Raw genomic sequence first — 26,244 nt, 5'->3', positions numbered from 1 at the left:
GTCCGAAACCTGTTGATCTTCCAGCTGAAGGAGTTGACCCCGACTGAGTGTTGCAGACTGGCACATTCCAAGGTCCAGGACTACATGTTGAGGGACGTGCTGAAGCTTGGGGCAGCTGCCGCCAAGGCGCGGTGGGGAAAGACCACCGTGTAACATCTGCCTGCCTAAAGAAGAACAGGGGGCCCACACAGTCATTTGGGCTCTGCTAACGCCTCAGCTAAAAACGTAATCGTACCGACCTGTAAATAGGAATGATTACTCTGTTTTCTGTATGCAAAAAAATGGAATGTTTACATATGTGTGGCGCGTCCAACTGTACAGACCATTAAAGTATTTTATGAATAAAGTATATTTTTGAAATTAAAAAAAATCTTTGTTCATTTGAATCCCAAGTGGAACACACTCCGATTTGAATGAGATTTCTGTCATGTGTATTGACACAAAGTTTATTACTAAACAGGTTATTAGATTAAATCAAATTCATCATGTTATTGACCTCTTGATTTTGTAAGTATTGCTTGCTGTTTGATCCAGCATTTTGCTATGTTCTTACTCCTGTAAAATTCTGCGTTCATTTCCATTTCCTTGTTGCAGCGGTTTGGTGCACAATATTGAGTAAGTTGGTGCCACAGTGTCATGACCATGCCCTCAAAAAGGAGAAATTATTGGGAAAGTGAGAAGCAGAGTAGGTTATACCAAAAAAATTATAAAAATTAACAGTGCTGTTTTCATTCAAATTGATTAACTTTACCTGTACACTTTATTTCAGCAATTGCTTTCACTACTTAGAGGTAAGAAAAAAAAGCAGAAACTTGATCTCCTCTTACCCGTGTGTGCGTTCTAATGTGCATCTTTAATCCGTCATTCTTGCTGAAAGCTTTGTCACAGTAGGGACACTGGTAGGGGCGCTCACCTGCATACAAGACAGATAACCATCAGTAAAACAGAGAGCAGTCTACAGAATGACAGAAGGGAGCTGCTGCTGCTTCGGCACATCAAGGGAGCACAGCATGGCCAGGGTGTACACTTTCTCCTCTAGTCTTAACTTTTTTTTTGGATCAAACAGGGAGATCAGAGCTTTGGGAAAACTTTGCATAAAGAAAGATTTCCCTCAGTCACTTCATAGCTGGATCAAAGTTTCACTTTGAACTATTTGCTCTTTGCAAACTAGATATAATTCCACACATATATCCACTATTTTTCTTTTAAAAAGGCAACAGCAGTCTAATGTATGCATTGCTCATTCCTTTATTGCATGTTTGGTATTAATTACCAGCAAAATGAGCCCCAATATTATCCATTCAGATGTCAAAGTAAAATTTTACTTTGAGACAAGTTAAAGTTCTATTTTTAATGTTTTTAAAAGCAGTTTAAACATTACTAAATTTTAAAATATAGAATGTACCCCAGGTTAGTCCCTGAAGCTAATTTTCTATTCAATATTTCTTAATGTATCACTGATTCCATCTAATCTAATGCCTGATATGCAAATATTCTTTGATAGTAACAGCAAATAAATTCCAAAAATAACCTGTGTATTTATTACATTCATTCCTAATAATGAACTTTAGGTGGTTATTCCTATTCAGGGTTTACTGCTGTCCCCACAAACGAAACCACAACTAAAATTCATAGAGTGCTCACTTATTTTCTGAAATGTTTTATTTCGATACGCTATGAAATGAAACAAACAAAATGCCACAATTTTCAACTTCAATGATTCACCTTTCAGAGTATGTTCCATTACTCTTAAAAAAAAAGCTCCAAAATATTCCAGAACAGAATAATGTTTCTAATTCTGAATGCATGGTTCTAATAATTGAGTAAAATATTGTGAAAATCAAGTTATTTACCCAAGTACAGTTAGTTACCAGATGTATTTAATCAGAAGTTTGAAGTATCAAACTTGACCAGTAGGTCAAATATTTCACTTTAATATTTTAAAACTGCTCTCCTTTAAGCTTTCTAACGTATACACATAACTAAAATCAGCCCAGAAACGGTAACTCATTATAGTGCCGCAAGGAACAACAAACAGTGAGTAGAACATTAAAAGATGCCGAAAGAACAGACACAAAAAAAAATTTCCACAGAATACTAGATTATTGAGTTATTTATTGTCACATATATTTAGAAAGATACAGTTAAAAAAAAGTTTTGTTGCCACAATCCAGAACCCCTGAGTTGCAAAAGAAATTACATAAATAGAGTTCATCCTCTGTCTTCAAACACAGCTCCAGGGCTTCGGGAAGGTCTCTGCCAGATGTCCTGGGCCTCAAGGAGCCCCCACACTTCGGCCAGGAGTCCCCGCTCTGGGCACCACTCCTGCCGATGACCTGCTCAGTACCGCTCTGGCTTTCCCACAATGTCAGAAAATGAAGGAAAGAAAAAGACGAGGAAAGAGAGAAAAAGGAGCAGCCAACCTGGAGCGATGGGCTACCTACCGTGCTGGCTTGACATGTCTATACCTGCTTACCTACCTGTGAAAACGGAATACCTTCCTTTTAAAGTCAATGATGATTTCAAATACATTTATTCCTGGTCTCAACATGTCCTAAATACATTTTCATTAGGCTTAACTAATGTGCATCCACCCAAAGAAGCTTTATAATTCAATCTTTGAGAAATTCTATTTATCCCTGTCTTTGCCACACCAAAAACAATAAAAATCAAGGTAACTTAAGATGATGGTTTATGATAAAACATTTATCCATCTGTTATCACACAAATTATGTTTGTGTGCTGCAGAGAGATGATCTATCACAATAAATTCCATTTAATGTATATACAATAAAGACACGGCTGCTTCAAGGCAATATATCAAATAAAAATAAGCAGCCCGACTGAAAGGCATCCGATGAAATCTTACTTTGTTCTCTAACTTTGATAAGAAAGCCAAATAGTTTTTCTTAAATTGCATGCATTGAGAGAATTAGGAATGATATGAAAATCAAACAGACATCAAGAGAGGTGGGAAAAGGGATGGATGGTCTGACAGACCGAGAGAGGGACCAAAGAGTTACTCAAACAAAAACATGATGATTGGATCTATCTTGTACAGACTGGTGTTTGATGTGTTAGGTTCTTGAGACAATATAGAAAGTAATGACAAAAAAGACTTTAAGCAAGAATCTAGTGCTTAATAAGTCAGTATTAAGCAGGAAGCAATTAATTATTTTGAAAGGAACAGGAATTCTGTTCTCCTTCCTATCGGAAAGATGTTGTGAAACTTAAAAGGGTTCAGAAAAGATTTACAAGGATGTTGCCAGGGTTGGAGGATTTGAGCTAAAGGGAGAGGCTGAACAGGCTGGGGGCTGTTGTCCCTGGAGCGTCAGAGGCTGAGGGGTGACCTTTATAGAGATTTACAAAATTATGAGGGGCATGGATAGGGTAAATAGGCAAAGTCTTTTCCCTGGATCAGGGAGTCCAGAACTAGATGGCATAGGTTTAGGGTGAGAGGGGAAAGATATGAAAGAGACCTAAGGGGCAACTTTTTCACGCAGAGGGTGGTACGGGTATGGAATGAGCTGCCAGAGGAAGTGGTGGAGGCTGGTACAATTGCAATATTTAAGAGGCATTTGGATGGGTATATAAATAGGTAGGGTTTGGAGGGATATGGGTTGGGAGCTGGCAGGTGAGACTAGATTGCGTTGGGATATCTGGTCGGCATGGACGGGTTGAACCGAAGGGTCTGGTTCCATGCTGTACATCTCTATGACTGGTTGATCGAAGGGTCTGGTTCCATGTTACATGACCCTATGACTCTAAATCAAAAATGGTAAAGCCTGTGGACTACGTAAATGTCACATAATGCTAAACCACAGTATGAATATAACATATATGAAGCCAATGAAAAGCAACTTAAGAACAATTCTACAAAGGAATAGATAAAACTGTGTCAAGGATCAAATAGTCTCTTCAATGGGTGAACTGGATGGAAATATTATGGGGCATCAGGAAATGGCTGATGTGTTAAATACATTTTTCACATCAGTCTTCATAAATGAAGACCTCCAATAAATTCCAGATCCAGCGAGACTGAGTTTGGATTCCTGACATCAGTAAAGCATGTGCAATGAAGAAACTTGAGCAATTAAATATTTATATGCAGCAGAGCCAGATGACATATGCCTTACAATGCTCCATGAAATAAGTGAGAGAAAAGGCAATGTTCTATTCATGTTATGAGTGGTTTATACACAGACAAAAATTGGAAGCAAGGATTACATGGCAAATATGGATCAGGGAATCACCTGTCTAATGATGACAATGCAAAAATACTCAGACTAATTTAATGGGATACCAACAATGGCCATATATATATTTAGGCTGCAAAAACAAATCAGAATTCAGTGAGTATACAACAAATACAACACAGCAGATATAGCTTGTTCCAACATGTAATCAACAATGATTTTACATGTGGGACTTCAATTAAGGTTCATCAAACAAATGGCAAATTGTTACCCTCTTTTTTTTTAAACTTCCTCTCGGTCAGTTACGACAAATCATTTGTTTATTTTGTTTTTCGTCCCTTTTAGCACATTGTTATCACGTCTCAATCAAATGAGTTTAGCTCTATTTAAGAAGGAAGGGAGGCTGAAGACAGGTAACTGGAGGCATTAGCCTGACCTCAGTTACTGGTAGGAGTTTAGAGTCCATGAATAAGAAGGAGATTGCAGAGTACTTGGAAGTGCAGGCTAAAATATGGCTGAGTCAGCATGGCTTCGTCAAGGGTAGGTCACGCCTGACAAATCTGTTAGAATTCTTTGAGGAGGTAACAAGAGCATTAGACCATGTACAGCCAGTGAACATGATCTATTTGGATTTCCAAAAGGCCTTTGACAAGGTGTTGCAGGGGAGTGTTAGAGCCCATGGACAAGGTATGGCATAGAGAGGACTGTGTGTGGCACTGGAAAAGATCTTGTTTCACATCTAGCAGAGAATTTCCTGCACATTCACCCACCTCATCTACTGTGTCCGTTGCTCTCGATGTGGTTTCCTCTACATCAGGCAGACAGGACACCAACTTGCAGAGCGTTTCAGGGAATATCTCTGGGACACACACTCCAAACATCCCCACCATCCTGCGTTCGATGACTTCCCCTCTCACTCCACCAAGGACATGCAAGTCCTGGGCCTCCTCTACCGCCAAATCCAAGCCACCTGATGTTTGGAGGAAGAATGCCTCATCTTCTGCTTTGGGATCCTTCAACCACATGGCATCAATGTTGACTTCACTAGCGTCGAAACACCCCCCCACCTCATCCCAGATCCAACCCTCCTTGACCTGTCCACCTTCCTTCCCACCTACCCGTTCCCCCCATCCCCACATTCCTGATAAAGGGCTTATGCCCAAAACATCAACTCTTCTGCTTCTCGAATGCTGCCTGACCTGCTGTTCTTTTCCAGTGCCACACTCTCCAGCATCTGCAGTCCTCACTTTCTCTGGCTGACTGGCAGAAGGCAGAGAATGGAGATAAAGGAATCATTTTCAGGATGGCAGCTGGTAACTAGTGATCCGCTGGGGTCAGTGTTGGGACCACAACTATTTACATTTTACATTAATGATCTGGATGAACGAACTAAGGGTATTGTTGCTAGGTTTGCAGATGACACAAAGATAGGAGGAGGGACAGTTAATGTTGAGCAAGTGGAGGATGCAGAAGCTCATGGACAGGTTAGCACAGTAGGCAAAGAAGTCTCGGATGGAATAGAATGTGGGAAATGGTGAGATTATGCACTTTGGCAGGAAGAATACAGGCATAGACTATATTCTAAACAGGGAAAGGCTTTGGTAATCTTAAGATTAAAATATAGGTTCACTTAGCAGTTAGGAAGTCAAATGCAATGTTCACATTCATTTCTAGAGGGCTAGAATACAAGTGCAGATACATACTGCTGAGGGTGTGTAAGGTTCTGTTCAGGCCACATTTGGTATATCGAGAGCAGTTTTGGGCCCCATAACTAAGGAAGAATGTGCTGGCCTTGCAAGGGGTTCAGAGAAAATTTACAAGAATGATCCTGGGGATGAAGGACTTGTCATATGAAGAACGGTTGAGGACTCTCGAACGATACTCAATGAAGTTTAGAAGGATGAGGGAGGATCTGATTGAGACTTACAGAATTCTGAATTGCCTGGATAGAATTGACGTGCAGAAGATGTTTCCACGGGTCAGAAAGACTAGGACCCAAGGGAATAGCCTCAGGGTGAAGGAAAGACCCTTCAAAACCTAGATGAGGAGGAATTTCTTCAGCCAGTGCGTAGTTAATTTGTTGAACCCATTGCTGCAGAGAGCTGGGGAGACCAAGTCATTGAGTGTATTTAAGACAGGGATTGATAGCTTCCTGATTATAAGGGGAAGTAGGCAATGAATGAGCTTGAGAAACATATCAGTTCGAATGGCAGAACAGACTTGATGGGCCAAATGGATTAATTTGGCTCCTTTTTCTTATCGTCTATTATCTTTCCCAAATTGAATACCACATTTTTCAACCCCAATATATGAAGTTATTGTGCAAGTGTGAGTGAATCAAGAGTTGCCAATTTCTTGATGTTAAACTGACTTTCAATTCTTCTTGATTAAAATTGTAATTCTGAGGCATGTGGTTCATAGGTTGTTTTATATTCCATGCATGCTGCCTGGGCTTGTTGGGTGATCAAAGCAGCCACTTTAGATCAACATTCATTTAAAAAAAACATTTTTACTCCAAGGGTATTGAACTCAAATGATGAATGTTAAAATTGATAGTCCACTGTAAAAGACTAATTAACTGGCTTTGCAAAACACATGCCCTTCACGTACCCCAGCTAGTTAAAGTAATGCTTCACTAAGTCAAGTTGGTACCAATTTTAATTCCTAATTAGATTAAATTACTTACAGTGTGGAAACAGGCCCTTCAGCCCAACAAGTCCACACCGACCCTCCGAAGAGCAACCCACCCAGACCCATTCCCCTACATTTACCCCTTCACCTAACACTACGGGCAATTTAGCATGGCCAATTCACCTAACCTGCACATCTGTAGTGAATCTAATCTAATCTTTGGACTGTGGGAGGAAACCGGAGCACCCGGAGGAAACCCACGCAGACACTGGGAGGATGTGCAAACTCCACACAAACAGTTGTCCAAGGTGGGAACTGAACCCGGGTCTCTGGCGCTTTGAGGCAGCAGTGCTAACCACTGTGCCGCCCTTGCATGCTGAATTATATTCGATCAGTTGACGTATTGGCAAAGCCATTAAAATTGGCTTCAGCAATACTGATTGGGATGGATGGGTTGGGGAGAAGGAAGAAATTTTCTCAGAATTCCTCTTCTTTCTAACTATCCAGAAATTCCTATTTGAAATACAATTACACAGAAATCAAAAAAAAAAGGCAGGTTTGTGTTGGTTACAATTGCCTCCAGTCATTGAATAAACAGTTCACACTCTCAGTTTTGCTTATATATGAAGAATGACTGTCTGGGCAAGACACGGAGCTAAGCATTGCACACTAAAATATAACCCAACAATGAGTTATTGCTTTGAGGCAAAGGCAGGAAAGGAGAAGCAAAAGGAAAAGAAACATTTCAGAAAAGGAAAAAAACATTTATTTCACAAAAGGAAAACAGGAAGAACATGATGTTCCAGAACTCTACCTATACAAAATAGGTCATCACATAACAAAACATTGTGCGGTCAACTGTGACATTTCAGCATAAGCATTGCACACTAAAATATATTGAGGCAAGGGCAGGAAAGGAGAAGCAAAAGGAAAAGAAACATTTCACAAAAGGAAAACAGGAAGAACATGATGTTCCAGAACTCTACCTATACAAAATAGGTCATCACATAACAAAACGTTGTGCGGTCAACTGTGACATTTCAGCATGTCAAAATAGTCCATAAAGCTTCATCACAATTTGTTCTGGGTTCCCCACTCTTCTCAAACACCATACTGTGGGACGTACTTATTATGAAACGTCCTGGTGGTACCCAGATGTGGCCAGGTGATTAGAATAACTAAAGTTCATAAGATGAAAACAAACTGAATACAGTAAGTGCTGAGCTGAGGAAAGGCAGACGGATTTCAAAATGATTAAGTAAAAGGGAATCCATGCTGGCTCAGGAAATATGAACCATGTGTACACAGTGGTTGGATCCTATTTAAAATGGGCCAGTTAATTGTAAACCAGGGCAAAGCTCAATTGTACAGGGATACACCAACAGATACTTCTCTATGCAGAGAGAATACAACAATGAAGGTTTTCCTACAGTGCTCCCTATTTCATATGGTAGACACTATTCAAACAGAGATCACATGAGCAGCAAATGTAAATGAACTTGTTTCGGAGAAACTGAAGAGAATACATCAAGTGGGTTAGTCACATAGAAGGGAACAGGTTACATGAGTTAAGAAGAAAACTGTTACAAGGTTTGAAATATTAAGTCTGTTTCTCTCTCCACAGATGCTGCAGACCCACTGAGTTCCTCCAGCATTTTTTTATGTTCGTTTCATGTTTTTCCAACATCTTCAGTACTTTTCCTTTATCCATGAATGTAATGTTAGATTTTGGTCAGATCACCCACTAGTAAGTAAACACTTTAAACCTAAATCCAATCCTTCTCAACAGCACACTATTTCAATGAACAGGCTAGCAACCTGCATGCAGTCAGAAGGTTGTTCATTCAAATATTTTAACAAGACTGCATGCCTTAGATTTTAATTGTGTTTCAGATTTAATCTTGATCAATCGGACTTCTCCAACCCTGGGAAATCCAACATCCAATGGCTCATGAGGATTGCTGCATGATATTAGGATGTAGAGACAGACAATTGAACTATAACAACCTTTCTACCTCTGTATTCACAACATAGTAAAATTAAAACTTTCAAAGACTCTCAAAATTGACCCCAATAGTTTCTAACCAGACTTTTTAAATAACCAATCCCAGATTTGTGAATAATAACAAACGTTGGCACTCTTAAAGACTTAGCAATCTATTACCAATTCAATAACTTGACGGTGGCTCAGTGGTTAGCACTGCTGCCTCACAGCGCCAGGGACCCAGGTTCGATTCCTGCCTTAGGCGACTGTCTGTGTGGAGTTTGCACATTCTCCCAGTGTCTGTATGGGTTTCCTCCCACAATCTAAAGATGTGCAGGTCAGGTGAATAGGCCATGCTAAATTGCCCAGAGTGTTAGATGTATTAGTCAGGAGTAAATACAGGGTATGGAAATGGGTCTGGGTGGGTTACTCTTCGGAGGGTCAGTGTTGACTTGTTAGGCTGAAGGGCCTATTTCCATACTGTAGGGAATCTAATCTAAACAACAAAGTTATCTTGTTGGTCTATAAACCCAAAAACCTTTCTTTTCAGCCCCATTCACAAAACAGATGAGGGATAAAGTTAAGGGATAAAGGAGAAAATGAAAAAATTGGCCAGATTACTTAAATGGTTTTCACAATGTGTTGTTCCACAGGTATAGGTGATAGTTTCTGGATTCATTTTCTGAAGATATCGATCAAGGTCACCTTTACAGTTCACTCAGATATTCTCTTCTCTGAGCTTCAAAGAAATAATTATGGGAGGTTAGGCAGAAAACTTTCAAAATCTTCATTCTGTATCATCAACATCTGAATCTTTTTTTTAACAGAAAACACAGTCCAAAACCCAATTCCCTGACCAGTCCCTGACAGACTAATCATCTCCTCAACGAGGTTTCTGTTCTATATCTGCCATTAAGCATAAGGTCATGTCCAGGCTTGTTGGAACCAATTCCCAGCTTCTAACCTCATTAGTTGTCAATTTTTGTTATTTGTTTAAACATAATGCTCTTCCCCAGTGACAAGGCATCTGCAGAACCTGTTGATCAGGAACCAAACTATAATTAATTTCCAGAGTTGGTCTCATTAATAACCAAAAGCTTATTTGGTTGGTTTTCCTTTTAATGCAAGCTGTCACCCACAGTCCGAAAGTCAACTTTAGTTCATAGTTCCCAGTTCACAGCTCCAGACCAAGGTGACAAAATATAAAATAAAAATAATGAAAAATTTAAGTTCTAACAATGAAATCTAATGTTCAATATAATCTACATTGTAAATTTCTAAACGAGAGGATTTTTTTCAGCTTAGATTACATTCCATACAGTGTGGAAACAGGCCCTTCAACCCAACAAGTCCACAGCGACCCACCAAACAGTAACCCACCCAGACCCATTTCCCTCTGATTAATGCATCTAACACTATGGGCAATTGTCCATGGCCAATGCATCTGACCTGCACATCTTTGGACTGTGGGAGGAAACCGGAGCATCCAGAAGAAACCCACGCAGACATGGGAAGAATGTGCAAACTCCACAGAGACAATCATCCGAGGCTGGAATCGAACCCGGGTCCCTGGTGCTGCGAGCCAGCAGTGCTAACTACTGAGCTACCGTGCTGCGAGATTTAATCACTAATCTAGAAAAATCCCCAGATACTTCAGTCTGCTGAAGCCCTCTATTAAAGCAGCCAGATTGCAACTGAATGCCTGTTTGTCTATGTTTAGGTTTAGGTCCAGCAGCACAATTTTGTGACTTCTTGCCATCCACTGGCAGCACATCTTGGTAATTTGAGTACGTACTGTGCATTAATCTAATTGCTAATCAAAATAATTGCTCAAGCATCAAGTGTGGCACTCATCCAACTTTATAATATGCACCATCAGAGGCTGAGACTGCCCACTGAAACACAGTGTCATACAACAGAACAAAGTATTTCATTCCAGCAAAATTAGTCAAATCTCATTGGTTGTCAAAGGATTCCCCATATTTAAAAATCTGCTCATCAATTGTAGATGAATGCTCACTGGGAATCATTCACTGTGAATTACATTATATCCTTTCTGATTTAGCAGTAAGGTATAGGACAGTGAATTGATCCAGGGTTTTAAATCCCAAAGAATCATATCTTTGTCTATGGTTATTTTAATTATTGTAATGAGGTCAGCCAGTTGGACCTCAGAATATGAATTCTTTCACTGGGGTTTTAATCTGCTCCAATCAGGGAGCCCTGGCTGACAGATATAAACAGGAGTCTGGGCAGTGCTTGTCACTGGCCACTCGGGTGTTTTCCTATCTTCCTGGTGGTGGAAATTGAATAAAGATTCGTACACCTTGTGTCTCTCACTGTGTCTCACACCTGCACACACACACCTTGGGTGCTGGGGAAAAAATAAGCACTATCGCAGTTAGGCGGTAGTGTGGGGGTTAAATTAAAAACGAAAAGAAAAAAGAAAAAAAAACAGGAGTCGAAGGGGTTCTGTTCACACTGACAGCTGGCTCTGAGGGAGCTGGATCAGTGTCAAGGACTCTCCACCTGTAAATAAAGGGTGACCTGGTGATGGGATACTGACCACTGTGGAATTATTTCTGTTATGAATAAAGGAAGTTTACAAAGTAAAACTTTGCAGCTACAATTAACTACCAGCTTTTAAAACTCAAAATAAATAATTGACCATTTGTTTAAAATGGGAAATCACTAACAATTATGTTGGAGTAACGATGCATTTGATGAAGATGATGGGAAATCTTTCAACAGTGACATCCAACCATACAACCACTTAATAATTGCAAAACCTGCCACCTCTAATTTCACAAAAAACACAATTTCCTTTAATGCATTACTGCAAGAGTAATTTGATTTATATGCACCTGCAAAATCCCTTAGTTCATCATTAATCCTTGCTTGAAAGCAAATAAAGTGATATATCTATGAGAAAATCCATGCCCCTTACACCTGGAATATGGTGTAGACTCTGCTGTAAATATATTAACATGACTTTCCCCTTCAACATATTTAATGTTGCTCCCCATTTTGGGGATCTTCCACACAGTAAGCAAGTAAAGAAGGATTGTCATATTAACTGGGTGTTATTATGAACAAAGAAAAATCAAACAATTAAAATTCATTCTTCTAGTATCCCATGTTAACATTTGCTTGCATTTTAAATAAATACCCCTAATGTTTTGTCTCTGTCAGCCTGACTGCGAACTTTGCCAAACATTTATAATTCTTTGAGTAAATAATTTGCTCTCAATATCTGGTTCGAATTTACTCTTTACTATGTAAATATGCGCCTCTGGAGCACTTCCCCGACACTTTGAAGTAAAGGTACATGAGAGTTCTTACAAAATAAAAGTGTGTGAGGGCTTGGCAATGGTGAGCAGTAAATCAGAGACAGGTTGATGGTAAACACTGTTTGGCATGCAATTCTGAGTCACTTAATAGGTACCTGTTACTATGCAGTAGTCTCGCCTTGACAGATTCCTTACAACATGCCATTTTTTCTCCCATCTGTCCCTGCATTTGAAGGACGCTATCACACAGCTGTTAGCCTCATTGCAATCTCCTGCCAGGTCTGGCTCACTGGTATCATGGATGGAGCATGCCCTAAGGAGCCAAAAAGGGTAATCCAACTCTTTCATACAACAGGGAGGAAGTGAGGACTGCAGATGCAGGAGATCAGTGTGGTGCTAGAAAAGCACAGCCGGTCAGGCAGCATCCAAGGAGCAGGAGAGTCGATGTTTCGAGCAGAGCTTATGTTCGAAATGTCGACTCTCCAGCTCCTCAGATGCTGCCTGACCAGCTGTGCTTTTCCAGCACCCACTTCTCGACTCTTTCATACAACAGTCATGTTCATTATCTAAATCAGCACATTAGTGGAAAGTATCCACTGCACAACCTTTACACACAGCCCTTATAGATTTTGGAAAATTGAAATAAAATTAAATGATTTCTAAAGGCTTCAAGTATTTCAGTTCTCCACGTGGCTATGAATCTTCAAGTGCCAAAATTCCTTTAAATGTTCTGAAAACCAAATGTTTTACTCCCACACCAACATGGCTTACAGCAAGGTTTGTACTTTCAATATTTATTTATTTATGTTGGCACTATCTGGCCAATCAGATGTTGGGCTTTCAGTTTAAAATGCCACAAGGCCACAATAGGATGACCAATGCTGATCACAATACAGCTCATTTATAATCTGTGAACAATTTTCCTGGGTCTGTGACCAAGCATACTACAGAGAAATTGACTGGCCCCCTGTACGAAGGTGAACTCGAACCCACCCAGTTTTCCAGTACGTACTCAGCCCAAGGAGTTCAGTGTGCTTCACCAAGGAAACTCACTGCTATTGTTTTCAATGATGTGTGATCTATAGAAATCATGGGCAGCATGGTGGCTCAGTAGTAAGCACTGCTGCCTCACAGTGACAAGGACCTGGGTTCGATTCCCGCCTCAGGTGACTGTGTGGAGTTAGCACGTTCTTCCACTGTCTGCGTGGGTTTCTCCCCACAATCCAAAGATGTGCAGGTCAGGTGAATTGGTCATGCTATATTGCGTGTTAGGTACATTAGTCAGGGGTAAAGATAGGGTAAGGGAATGGGTCTGGGTGGGTTACTCTTCAGAGGGTTGGTGTGGACCTGTTGGGCCAAATGACCTGTTTCCACATTGTAGGGAATCTAATCATGCTATATTACACTGAAAATTAGCTAACTAATAGAAGACAGAGTTGGGATAAGGAGGCATTTTTCAGGATAACAACCTGTGTTGCCACGAATATCAGTACTGTGACCACAATTAATTACAATATATAATGATGACTTGGATGAGGCAAGCGAATGTGCTACAATACAAAATAGTCAGGAAGGCCAAGTGATGAGGATGACAGGCAGAGGGGTATAAACAGATTAACTTGAGTGAGCAAAAACTTGGCAGATGGATATATTTGGGAAAATGCAAGGTTATGCTCTTTGGCAGGAAAAATAGAGGAACTGAATATTATTTAATTGACATAAAACTCCAGAAAGCTATAGAACATAGGGATTTAGCAGTCCTCATTCATGAATCAGAAAAAGCCAGCATCTAATTTCAGTGGGTAACAGGGAGAGCAAATGTAATGTCCCCCTTTATTTCAAAGGGAATGAATAATAGAAGTAGGGAGGATTTGCTAAAACTGTACAAAGCTCTAGCTAAAAGACTGTGTACAGCTTTGAGTCCTTTGTCTAAGGGACATTGGAGACAGTCTAGAAAAGGTTCACTAGATTGATACCGAGCACAGAAATAGTGTCTTACTGGGAGAGTCTGAGTAGATTAGGCCTATACTCATTGGAATACAGAAGAATAAGAGACAACTCTATTGAAACATATAGGAATCTTAGATGACTTGACAGCATACTTGAGGAAAGGTTGTTTCCCCTTCTAAGGATGTAAGGATCAGAGGGCATAATCTCAGAATAAGGAATCACACATTTAAGACATAGATGAGGAGGAATTTTGTTTCTCAAGGGATATGAATATGTTTAATTCCTTATCATAGAGGATTGGTGAAATTGGGTCATTGAGAATATTTAAGGCTGAGATAGACAACTTTTTAAACATTAAGGGAATCAAGGATTATGGGAAAGGGAAAGAAAGTGGAGGTGAGAAGTATTAGATCAGCCATGATCTCATGGAGGCAAAAGTGAGGACTGCAGATGCTGGAGATTAGAATCAAGATTAGACTGGTGCTGGAAAAGCACAGCAGACCTTCTGCCCAGCCCCACCACCGCTCCTATTTATCTCCCCCCCCCCGGATCCGCCCTCCGATCCACCCCCCGATTCCCCCCAACCCCCAAGGCTCCCAGTCTCATTCCTGATGAAGGGCTCCTGCCCGAAACATCGATTTTCCTGCTCTTCAGATGCTGCCTGATCTGCTGAGCTTTTCCAGCACCACTCTAATCATGATCTCATGGAGCGGACTCTGAAGGCTGAATGGCCTACTTCAGCTCATGTGTCTTATGATCATAAAATCTCTGTTGAGATAGTACTATTCTGGTCATTGCACAACAGATTTTTCAAATTACCAGCACTGAATGTAATAGATATATAACTTCCATTTATGTAATTTTTCAACTCTGACAGATCAATCTCACTTATCATATACATTATACTTTTTCATGAGAAAATACTGTTTAATAATTCTCTGAGTGGAATCCTATAGGAGTCTGAGTGCCCTGGGCTATGGCAAGATGTGACAAATGCAGAGAAACTCATCTCACATTTTCACAGGCAGCATGACAAGTTTTTTTTTTGTCAGGCAGTGGCAATATGCCAATCAATGGCCATTATTACTTGTGAAACATCTTGTTAATGGCACAACTCACTTCATGAATGTTCGGAACTCTCATCTTACCAAACCTGTCAAATAAGACATTGGGAAAAACTTGACAAGGTAGCAAGAATGGGTAGGAGGCAGATTCAGCGCACTGCTAGTTCTGCTCCACCTCCTTGTTGGAAAATGGGCACACTCCATAGGAACCAGCCACACACACCACATATCCACCAAGAGTTGCATTCGATATGCTCTAAAAACACTCATGGCTGATCCATTTACAAAGGATTCTTTTTCACTTCAATGTATCATGCTGAATCTTCAGGCTCTTCACTTGCTTTCGCAACACTCACTCTGACTCAACCTAGACGTCCTCAGAGCATCCCTACCTTGTAATGTCTTTTTTTTTTCCCACTTACCCCCCTCTCAGCAATACCAGTGCTATGTTACTGCTGCCTTACCGTGTCATTTAGTGCAGACACCAAGCCAGGAAGCTTTGCATAGTCATCACCAGGTCTCAGTCACATCAGTGGGGATAGCCTTTATGGTGGGGTGCCTGAGAAAGAAAATCAAGGCAGCCTCCAATACCAGTCCAGACTCGCCTCTGGGTGATCGCAATCATGATTCCCCCCCATGTAAATGAGGAGCCAAACAATGGGCAGCGCACTAACCATGTGGACTCTTTCTGCCCCACTGGGGGCTATTTTCCTCATGGAGTGAGACAGTAGCAGGTACCAAGGGAGGTGAAAGTGGATGGTACAGGTGTCATTCCTGGTGCAAGTGGAAAGGTATCCCAAGTGAGTGAGTGGGCAGTGCAGAGGGCATGCAGAGTTAGTGGTGTTGGCTGATGTGGGTGAAAGCAGTTGGGAAGATGTTGCAAGAAACAATCAGGGTGGTGGAGTATGTGTTTTGGTAGAGATGTATACAGTCGCAGACAGAGAGAGAGACATCAGAGAGAAGATGGTGACACGTGCGGGCAGAGTGGAGCAAGACATTGATCTTCAGTTCTGGGTATTCCTCTAGTTATTTGAGAGTCTACATTGAGTGGTCTTGTGTCGTTGCTTCTACTGCTGGTCCGGAAGAGGGTGGGGGGAGCAGTAAAGAGTAACCCTCACATTAGCACCACCTCATCCAGCAGGATGTCCATGACCCTGCCTGCAAAGCAGGGCACCAGTGTTTGCCATGTGCTGGGTAAACATCAGAGAACTGTTCAGGGCTTTTATAGATGGCAGGGAAACAATATGCCAACATATTGCAAGGTATCTGCTGCATGATTAATGGAGTGTAGGAAGATAGGGAGGCAGACTCAGGTATGAGAGACGCCCTAAAGGTATGGTGGGTAATGAATAGCCAAGTTTGGTAAGATATATCTCAACACAACTCAGTCTCAGCCAAAAAACATGATTCAGGCCTCTGTGCAGACTTGATTTTTGACCGTGCCTTCCAATGTCCACTATTGTCCCAATTTCAGTGCTGTCATCACATTTAACAAGTATACATTTGGTTTTAAATATCAAAGTGATTTATGTAGATTAGAAACAACAGGAATTGCAGTACGCAAGTCAAAACAACCCCTTCCCAAAACATATTACACATCTCACATATGCTTTATATTTCCCTGTTTATTCACAGTTATTTCTACATATTCTTCTGTTTGATGCAAAGAAGTTGGGCTTCCCTTAGAAGTGCAAAGAGTGAAACTAAAATGTGCACCTTCTGTTGGCATTGTCGTTATGTGAGAGAGGGTTCCAGAAAGAAGTTGTCTTCCTATTATCCCCTAATCAAGGGTATAGACTCATAGAGGGAAGAAAAACATGAAAGAAAGAAAAAAAAAATAAATAAATAAGCAAATAAACAATAAATTCTGTGAACATTACACTCTCTCATACTATGGAGAAAATAAACAATGGATTCACTATAGCTCATCTGTATGGCACAAGGGTATTACAGCATTCAAACAGTTTTAATTGGGAGTCTTAGTTGAGGTGAACTCCCTACTTCTCCCCAAAGGGGCTACAACATGTTGTTTTAAAATTCTCTGGCTCTACTGAGCCAGATGCTCTAGTGGCCATAGTTAATGGTGTGGCTGCCTGCCTCTATTATTCAAATGATTACATCCCCAGGGTTTATGATGGGGTCAGGATGAGGGCAGTCATATTAGATTGAAGTCTTGCCCGACAGCACTAGAGCAGGGGTTCCCGAATTTCCACGCTAAAATGTTTTTCTTTAGTTTTACTAGCTTGGTCACTGTGGCAACATAGAGCTGCTGTTGACTCCCAACCTTTAAAATCCATCAAACCTGGTTAGAGGTGATCTTTTGTTCCATTCACATGTCAGGTATCCATTGTGTTTGATCATTTCAAAACCACAATCTGTGTAGAGTCACAGGCCAACCAAATAAAGAGACCGCATTGTCTCAAACACACAAGTTTTCCATTTTAAACTTATATGTATCACAAATCACTAATAATTACACCCAGAAGCCTGCTGCTACCAATGGACTCAAATGATGGTTGAAGATTCCAAGACAGGCACTGCGAGGTTCAATTTGCTGTAAGTGAACAAATCTCACATCTGCTGAAACTTAACACTGTCTCTCTTGTGACCTATGTGGTCCCTAATCATGGCAGTCACCCTCCAGACACCAAAGAACCTGCTGGTGCTAAAACTGCTAATGGGTCTGCACACACTTTTAAGTTCAGTTTCAGTTTTCTTTAATGTTGAGATCTGGGCCACTGAATAAGTGATGACAGCTGAAAACAGTCACACTCTTGTCCCCGCAGTTATGATTTTGCCAGTAGTGGTCTGAAAGCTATTAAGGCTGCCTATTAGTAATTAATTGCAGCTTTACTGCACGCTGAGCAATGTACAAGTGCTGAGGCTGAGCACAGTCTAACAAGTGAGTTTGCTATTTTTAGTCTCAGTTCCTGGTCATGCCTGAAAATACAATAGAAGCCATTAACTTTGTTTGTAAGATTGCTTGTCATTCCTTCTTCTATAGCAAAGAAAGAGCCAGAATATCATCCAAACGTCACTGATACCTGGTTGATAAAATGCATGATGACCATTGTACGGTAGACCCTACATCAGGGGCCAGAAGTATAAATAATGCAAATCTCTCATAAGTATTCTGTGATCCCAGTCATTATGAGAGCTCCCTTGTATCTATGAACATTTATAACAAAAGGGCTTAATTGTAATATTCATCTCTGAATCTCAGAATCTGAAGGTCACACATTCAAGTCACACTCTCATCCAATAGTACAGTACAGAGGAAGTGCAGTGCTGTAGTAGGTACCATCTTTCAGATGAGGTGTGAAACTGAGGGCTGGATTGCTCAGCTTCCCTGTTTGGAATTGCAGCATCCAGTGTGAAAATCCCTGCAAAGCCAAGCTTAGGAAGAACTGGGCAGCATTTCAATATTGACTCTGGTAACAATGTCAGGGCAACAGATTGTTCATTTTCAAAGCTGCAAACACGACGTTACAGTTCAAAAGTCTCTAACTTGTTGTAAATTATTTAACGCAGTGCAATATAAAAGACTCGCGCTTTGATTTGCCAGAATCTGTCACCGTAATTGAGAAAATAGTAGCTTTAATCAGATCTTCTGGCTGAGATTCCATCTTACTTGTTTTAAACAAAAAACAGTTCATTTTGCTTAGATGTTGCTTTGTCATCTGCTTCTAATGGTTAATTTTAAAAGTAAAACTTCTACAACCGCATGCCAGAGAAAAGTAAACAAGTATGTGAGGGAAGGTTGGAATTGATGGTAGAGTTAGATGAGAAAAAGTGGCAGAAGGCTTGAGTGAAGCATAAATACTGGCATGGACTCATTGAGCCAACTGGACTGCTTCCATACTGTATAACTCATGGAATTACCATAAAGTTCTTTACAAGACATTCCAACCAATGTAGTTGTGACAGAATATGAAGCAGCTCAACTATATCAATGAAAATAAGAGTTCAACTTCATGTTTGACCGGAGTCCTCAAATCTTCAAAAATCAGATCCTCTGTATCTAAAGTTGTAGTATTCAGCTCATAAAGAAGGAAGCAACTTATTGCAACATTGGAGAAATGAAAAATGATAGGAAAGTATTACCAGATTTTGATCAATATCTTGGAGAGGAAATGGCAAGTCAGCATTTCAGATGTACAGTAGGACTGTCAGAACAAATCTGATTAAGTAATTCTGATAATCGGTTACACCTACATTTTCATAGCATGCCTTTTCTCTTTATAACTGCTGACTGACCTCTGTATTTTCAGCATTTTCAATTTTTATGTCAAATTTGTGCTTATTTTTAACATTTTAAGAAGTGATTGTTACTTGCATTAGAAAGGTTGAATTAATTGACATCACTTTTGCTTTAAATGTTAAGAATTAACAGGGATCGTATATTTGTTGCAGATGGTATCTTTCGCAAGATTATTCAGGATAAGAAAGACAAAAACTACATTGAGCATGCTTTTCACCATCCGAACAGATCAAATGAAAGTATTTTTAGGCTGAACTAGCATACCGAGGTTCAAAAATATACTCTTGGGATGCTAGCGATCAGATATTTCTACCCAATAAGACACTTGTCAGGAGTCAGGTTTTGAATTTCTCTTTGATAAACAAATAAGGAAGAAAGGAAGAAAAAGGATGCTTCATGTTAGTGCCTACAACCACCGACAGCTGATGCTGTGATGGTCAGATGAAAAAACAAACAAGAAAGTGCAAAATGTGTGCGGTACCATTTCTTAAACTGATGGTCCTTTTAAGACTTAACACAGAGATTCTGATAAATTACATTCTTCAATGAATTGATTCAAGCCGATTCAATCTGTTTTATTTCTCGTTGAGATTATTGTTCACAGTTCATTTGAATATGTCATCTCTTATCCAATTGAGCTACAAACATAATATTTTGATAGAATCAAAGCATTAGATGCATAGAACTCCATTCCTTTGATGGGCCATAATGTAATTCCCTGTCACAAATAAGAATAATAGCATTTCATTTACATCTACTACCAATTAAAGTAGCTCTTTCAGTGGTGTTAATGTATGTGCTAAATCAGTTACCTCTGAAGGGTTGGAACAGAATCTTGAACGATGATCTTCTTGCTTAGAAAGCTGCCTTTATTTTTGCACTACAGTTATTTGCTTTAAGCATTGCTGTTGCACATGGCTAGGATTGAACCTCAGCAGGACATAACTCCGGCCATTTGTTCAAACAGCATTTTGAGGAGCACAACAAAGAAGCTTTCCTTCTTGCAGGAGGACCCCTACTCCTCTCAGCTGGATCTGTTGCTCTTTTTTTTAAACCATTAGTAGTGGCTACGTTGGTGGATAAAAGACTAGTAGAACATTGTTGACAGACAGTGTCGATCAATTGTGAGAAGAGTATCGTAAAGTAGGTAGATGGATTTTCCATCCGTTATTCCCAGGCCTGCATAATTAACATCATTTTAGAATGTATTTGTAGAAACCTGTAAATGATGGAACCTCTGACAGAGTCAGAGAGGGTTTAAACTAACTCAGCAGGGCTTTGGGAACAGAAGTGATTATTAGAAAATAATATCAAGATGCACAAAATGTACAGAATAGTAATCTGACTGCACCTACAAAATTAAGGGAGAAGGTAATCACGTCTAAATCTGGGTTATACTGCATGTACGTGAATGCAGAAAGTACAGTCAATAACTAAAATTGGAGAGTTACAGGCACAGAGACTGCCTTGTGGCATTATGATGTTGCGGTGATCGAGAGACCTGGCTTAATGAAGAGCAGATCTGGTGTTCAATGCTCCTCAGTGCAATATGTTCAGAGAAGATAGGAAAGAAAACAAAAGGAGGAGATGTGGTAGTTTTGGTTAAGGAGAGCATTGTGGTACTGCAGAAAGACAATGCTTCGAATGGTACAAGGACAGAATTAATAAGCTAAGGACTAAGATGGATGCATTTACACTGCTTGGTGTAATACAGACCACCAGGAAATAAAGACATAGATGAAGAAATCTGCAAGGAAGGCACAAAGAAGTGCAAACATCATAAAATGGTTCCAATGTCAGAGTTTTAATTACTCATACATTGAGTAGAATAGTAGTAATTTAAGATACAACGAACAAATGTCCCAGATTGTGTTCTTGAGAATTTCCTACAGCAGTATGTGGCTGGTCCTTTGAGAAAGGAGGCACAGCTAGACCTGGTTCTTAGGAACAAATTGTGCCAAATAGATCAAGTGGAGATCATTTAGGGGACACTGAACATTGCATCGTGACGTTGATGATTATGGGGGAAAATTATACTGGTCAATCCATAGGAGGATAAATAAACTTGTGAACAGCAAATGAGGAAAGAACAGAGCTGGGCTGGATAGGCTGGAACTGAAGGTGTTATGAAGGTGTAAAAGTGTATTGTACCTTGAGGCACAAAGGGAAGATTCGACAGCTGCCTGGTTTTGAAATTTGAAATGGTGATAAATCTTACTCGGGGGTTTTATAAGACTAGTATTACAGAAGGGAACGTAAAAGATAGTTTAGAAGAATGAGTTTCAAATAGTTGTTAGTTAATTATTCTCTGTTATACTTTAAGAAACAAAGTTGTTAATTTTTACTTTAAATTTTTACTTGGCTTCTCGAATTTTCACAGGTTACTGCACGTGATAAATCTTTTCTGTTTTGCTGGTTTAAATTAAGCAGGGGGGTTTACCCGTGTCATAACAAAGGTTATCAGGAAAAACAGTGGCTACAAAAATGGAACAAAAACAGAAGTTACTGGAAAAGCTCGGCAGGTCTGGCAGCATCTATGAAATCAGAGTTAACGTTTTGGTTCCAGTGACCCTTCCTCAGAACTGGTCAAGGGAAAGTCACATCTAACTAATTTTCTAGAGTTGTTTCAAGAGCTTCCAGAGAGGGTTGAACAGGGAAGTGCTATTGATATGGTGTACATAGACTGCCAAAGGCATTTGATACAGTGACAAACAACAGGCATGTGTGGACAATTACAGTTCAGGGAATAAAACAGAGTACCAAAGGAATACAAAATTGCTGAGGAATAGGAAATAGAGTAATAATTAATAAGTATTTTTTAGGCTGGAAGAAGGTCGTTAGTAGAGTTCCCCAAGGGCCTGAGTCCAGGGGACCATTTCAAAATTTGTTGATGACATAAACTTTGCAAAGATCAAAAACTGTGAAGTGGACACTGTAGAACTTATTGACATATTGGTGGACTTGGCTGATAACTGGCAGATTAAGTTCTATATGGAGACATGTAAGGTGATACATATCAGAACAAAGAATATGCAGTGACTCTATAAATTAAAGGGCATTGTTCTGAAGAGTATACAGAAACAGGAAGACCTGGATGTGTATGTACAAATCATTAAAGGTTGCACAACAGATACAGGGAGCTGTTACTAAATCATACAGTATTCTAGGCTTCATTAAAAGGCTCACAGAGTACTTGGAGGTGATGATGAACATATATAGGTCATTGGTTTGACCTCAGTTTGAATACTATGCACAGTTCTTGACTCTATACCATAGGAAGAATGTGAATGCGTTGGAGAGAATGCAGACGAGTTTACCAGAATGGTTCCAGGTGAAATACATTTCAGTTATGAGGAAAGACTGGAGAAGTTGGTATAGATTTCCTTGGAGATTAGAAGGTCAAGAGGCCACTTGTTAGAACTTATCAAATTCATGAAGGGTCTGGATGGAATAGGCAGAAACTGCTCAAGCTTGTAAGCAGGCTAAAAACCAAAGAGCACAATTTTAAAGTGATTTGCAAAAGAAGCAAATGCAAATGAGAAGAACATTTTCATATAGCAAATAGTCAGAGTCTGGAAATGCAATACCTGATAAAGTAGTGGATGCATTTTTGGTTGAGGCACTTAAGAGGGTATTGCATGATTATTTAAGTAGAAATAATATATAAAGTTATAGCAAAAAGGCAAGAGATTGATACCAAGTTAAAATGCTCAAACAGCCAAAACAGACACGATGGGCTGATGTACTGTAAAAATCCTATGATTTCCTGTATTTCCAAACCTCCACAAGCAATTTACAAAATCTTAGTACCACATATGTCAGGTCTTAGTAAACCTGTCTGAATTAAAAGCTGCACAGGAAATGGGAGTCCTAAGGGGTTAAATGTTTTACTGGAATGACTTCCAAGAATTTGGGGGTAGTTTCTTTCATGAACGAAAGATAAGCAGGATCAGATTTTTTTTAAAAAAAATCAAAGGCATACATTCCTGAGATAAAGTGTAATACACAGCACACAGAAAAAAAGTTGTCTTAATCTTATAAAACCCACTTAAATTAGTGCTTCATTTATCTCTGCTGGAAGAAATACATTTGGCAATCCATCGACTTCATCATTTTGTGTTCTTAATGCAATTGAATTACTAGCAGGAAATATAAAAAAAAATCATTAAAGTTGTGATGAAAAACAACTTTTGGATACATCTTTTATCACTTAAATAACCTACACTGCGTGCCTTCAGGTTTCACTTGGTGCATCTATTAAATGGAAGAGAGTGAAGAAATTAATTTTACTTTTTGAAATGCATTGAAAGAACATGAGAGAATCATGAACATTGCACACCTTTCAGAAATATATTGCAGCAAATCTCTTGTAAACATTCAGCTTCGAGACTCCTCTTCAATATTTTGATTTTTTTATCCAATCATACTGAAAATTGCACCATAAATCTCTGGAAATTATTGGGAAAGTCTTGTTCAGAGAGTCCACATATTCAACGTATGACATCTCTGTATGTCTTCCAAAAAACAGTCCAGGCTTCGATAGCTTGCTTCCAGAGAAATTCAAGGTTACAAACATATCAGGATTTTGTTCTCCTAATTGGTTCTGACCTATATTGCCCACTCTTTAGTTATATAACATGTTTATAATAGGTTGTAATGGAGACAGACAGAGAATACTTTAAATAAAAAATCCAGTGCAGATCTCCTCAGTAATGCTAAAGATTAACTTAATTCTACATCTCACACAAGTGTCCCACTCTGCTATCCCGCAACTTTACCATGCTTGAAATCTATTAAAATAAGTTCTGAAGAGAAACAGAGTGTGTGGCTGAGTATGTACTTGTGGAAGGGTGAGTGGCGGCCAGTGACTGCGCTCATACATTAGTAAGAGGAAGTAACTAATGCACTATATGAGAAGTCATGATGTTCCCTTTATAAAAATTCTCCTGCAACAAATAGGTGCTGTATTTTAGCAAGCACTGAGAATATGATAACTACTTGTGTAATGGATCCTCATTAGATAATTCAATTAATACAGTTATGACTGTGAAAATAAATTTTGTGGGGGAGATTTTTGAAATCACATTCCTGGTTATATAATGTAGAGTTACAGCACAAATATAAGAGGTCATCATTAAATAAAGATGTAATTTTATGACATTGCAACTGGAATCATTCTATTTGCAGTATATACATATATACAAGTAAATTCTGAACAGTTTTTAATACATCAGCAACCGAAATGAAAAATTACTTTAACTTTAACTAAAATGAAACTTACAGGTTTCAAGAATTGAGGGTGGTGTGTATACAGAATAAGCCACTGCAGGACTAGTAGAGCAGCGTACAATTATAACATTTAAATTACATTTGAACAGGTAGATCAATAGGAAGGGTTTAGAGGGATATGGGGCAAATGCAGGAAAACGAGACTAGTTTAGTTGAGGAAACCAGGTCAGCATTGAAAAGTTGGGCCGAAGGGTCTATTTCCGTATATGACTCTATGGATCTAAAAACAGGCATATGTCTTGATGGCTGAAAACCAGGATTGGCTGTCAGGTCCACCTGAGTGAAATGGAATGAGTTGACTAACGGAGAGCTAACTGACTTCCATCACATTACCAGCAGGGCCACAAGTGAAAGATAGGACAAAAGGGTAACTATGGAATGAATGGGGCCCCTCCAAAGATTAGCAAAGCAGCCAATGTGTGGTGCTGCAGGAGATGGAGGAGATATTAAACGAGTATTTTGCATCAGTGCTTACTGTGGAGAAGGACATGGAAGATATAGAATCCTGGGACGTAGATGGTGTCATCTTGAAAAATGTCCATGTTACAGAGGAGGAAGTGCTTGAAATGGATAAAAGTGGATAAATCCCCAGGACATGATCAGGTGTGCCCTAGAACTCTTTGGGAAGCTAGGGAAGTGATTTCTGGGCCTCTTGCTGAGATATCTGTATCATCAATAGTCACAGGTGAGGTGCCAGAAGACTGGAAGTTTGCTAAAGTGATGCCACTGTTAAAGAAGGATGGTAAGGACAAGACAGGGAACTATAGACCAGTGATCTTGACATTGGTGGTGGGCAGGTTGATGGAGGGAATCCTGAAGGACAGGATGTTCATGTATTTGGAAAGTCAAGGACATTTTAGGAATAGTTAACATGGCTTTGTGCGTGGGAAATCGTCTCACAAACTTGATCGAGTTTTTGGAAGTAACAACGAGAATGATAAGGGCAGAGTGGTAGATGTGATCTATATGGACTTCAGTGAGGCGTTCAACAAGGTTCCCCATGGGAGACTGGTTAGCAAGGTTAGATCTGATTGAATACAAGGACAGCTAGCCATTTGGACACAGAACTGGCTCAAAGGTAGAAGATGGAGGGTGGTGGTGGAGGGTTGTTTTTCAGACTGGAGGCCTGTGACCAGTGGAGTGCCACAAGGATTGGTGCTGGGTCCACTATTTTTCATCATTTATACAAATGATTTGTATGTGAGCATAAGAGGTATAGTAAGTAAGTTTGCAGATGACACCAAAATTGGAGTTGTAGTGGACAGCGAAGTTGGTTACCTCAGATTACACCGGGATCTTGATCAAATGGGCCAATGGGCTGAGGAGTGGCAGATGGAGTTTAATTTACATAAATGCGAAGTGATGCATTTTGGGAAAGCAAATCTTAGCAGGACTTTACACTTAATGGTAAGGTCCTGGAGAATGTTGCTGAACAAAGAGACTGTGAAGTGCAGGTTCATAGCTCCTTGAAAGTGGAGTTGCAGGTAGATAGGATAGTGAAGAAGGCATTTGGTGTGCTTTCCTTTATTGGTCAGAGTATTGAGTACAGGAGTTGGGAGGTCATGTTGCGGCTGTACAG

At 39.8% G+C, this 26,244-nt stretch overlaps 1 protein-coding gene across 5 annotated transcripts in view; it reads right to left on the bottom strand.

Annotated features, from left to right (window-relative positions):
- prdm5 (PR domain containing 5) overlaps positions 1-26,244 on the bottom strand; it is a 345,097-nt gene that overhangs the window by 70,442 nt on the left and 248,411 nt on the right. For 4 of the 5 annotated variants that reach the window (XM_043696605.1, XM_043696615.1, XM_043696623.1 and 1 more), the window contains one exon: positions 828-913. In XM_043696605.1, the coding sequence (XP_043552540.1) occupies positions 828-913 (86 nt within the window). Of the gene's footprint in view, positions 1-469; positions 648-827; positions 914-26,244 lie in introns of those variants that run through there. The other variant, XM_043696631.1, reaches the window with a different exon arrangement.

This window comes from Chiloscyllium plagiosum, chromosome 1, assembly GCF_004010195.1.
Source record: "Chiloscyllium plagiosum isolate BGI_BamShark_2017 chromosome 1, ASM401019v2, whole genome shotgun sequence".
Classification (NCBI taxonomy): domain Eukaryota; kingdom Metazoa; phylum Chordata; class Chondrichthyes; order Orectolobiformes; family Hemiscylliidae; genus Chiloscyllium; species Chiloscyllium plagiosum.
This window is presented reverse-complemented; position numbering and strand designations above follow the sequence as displayed.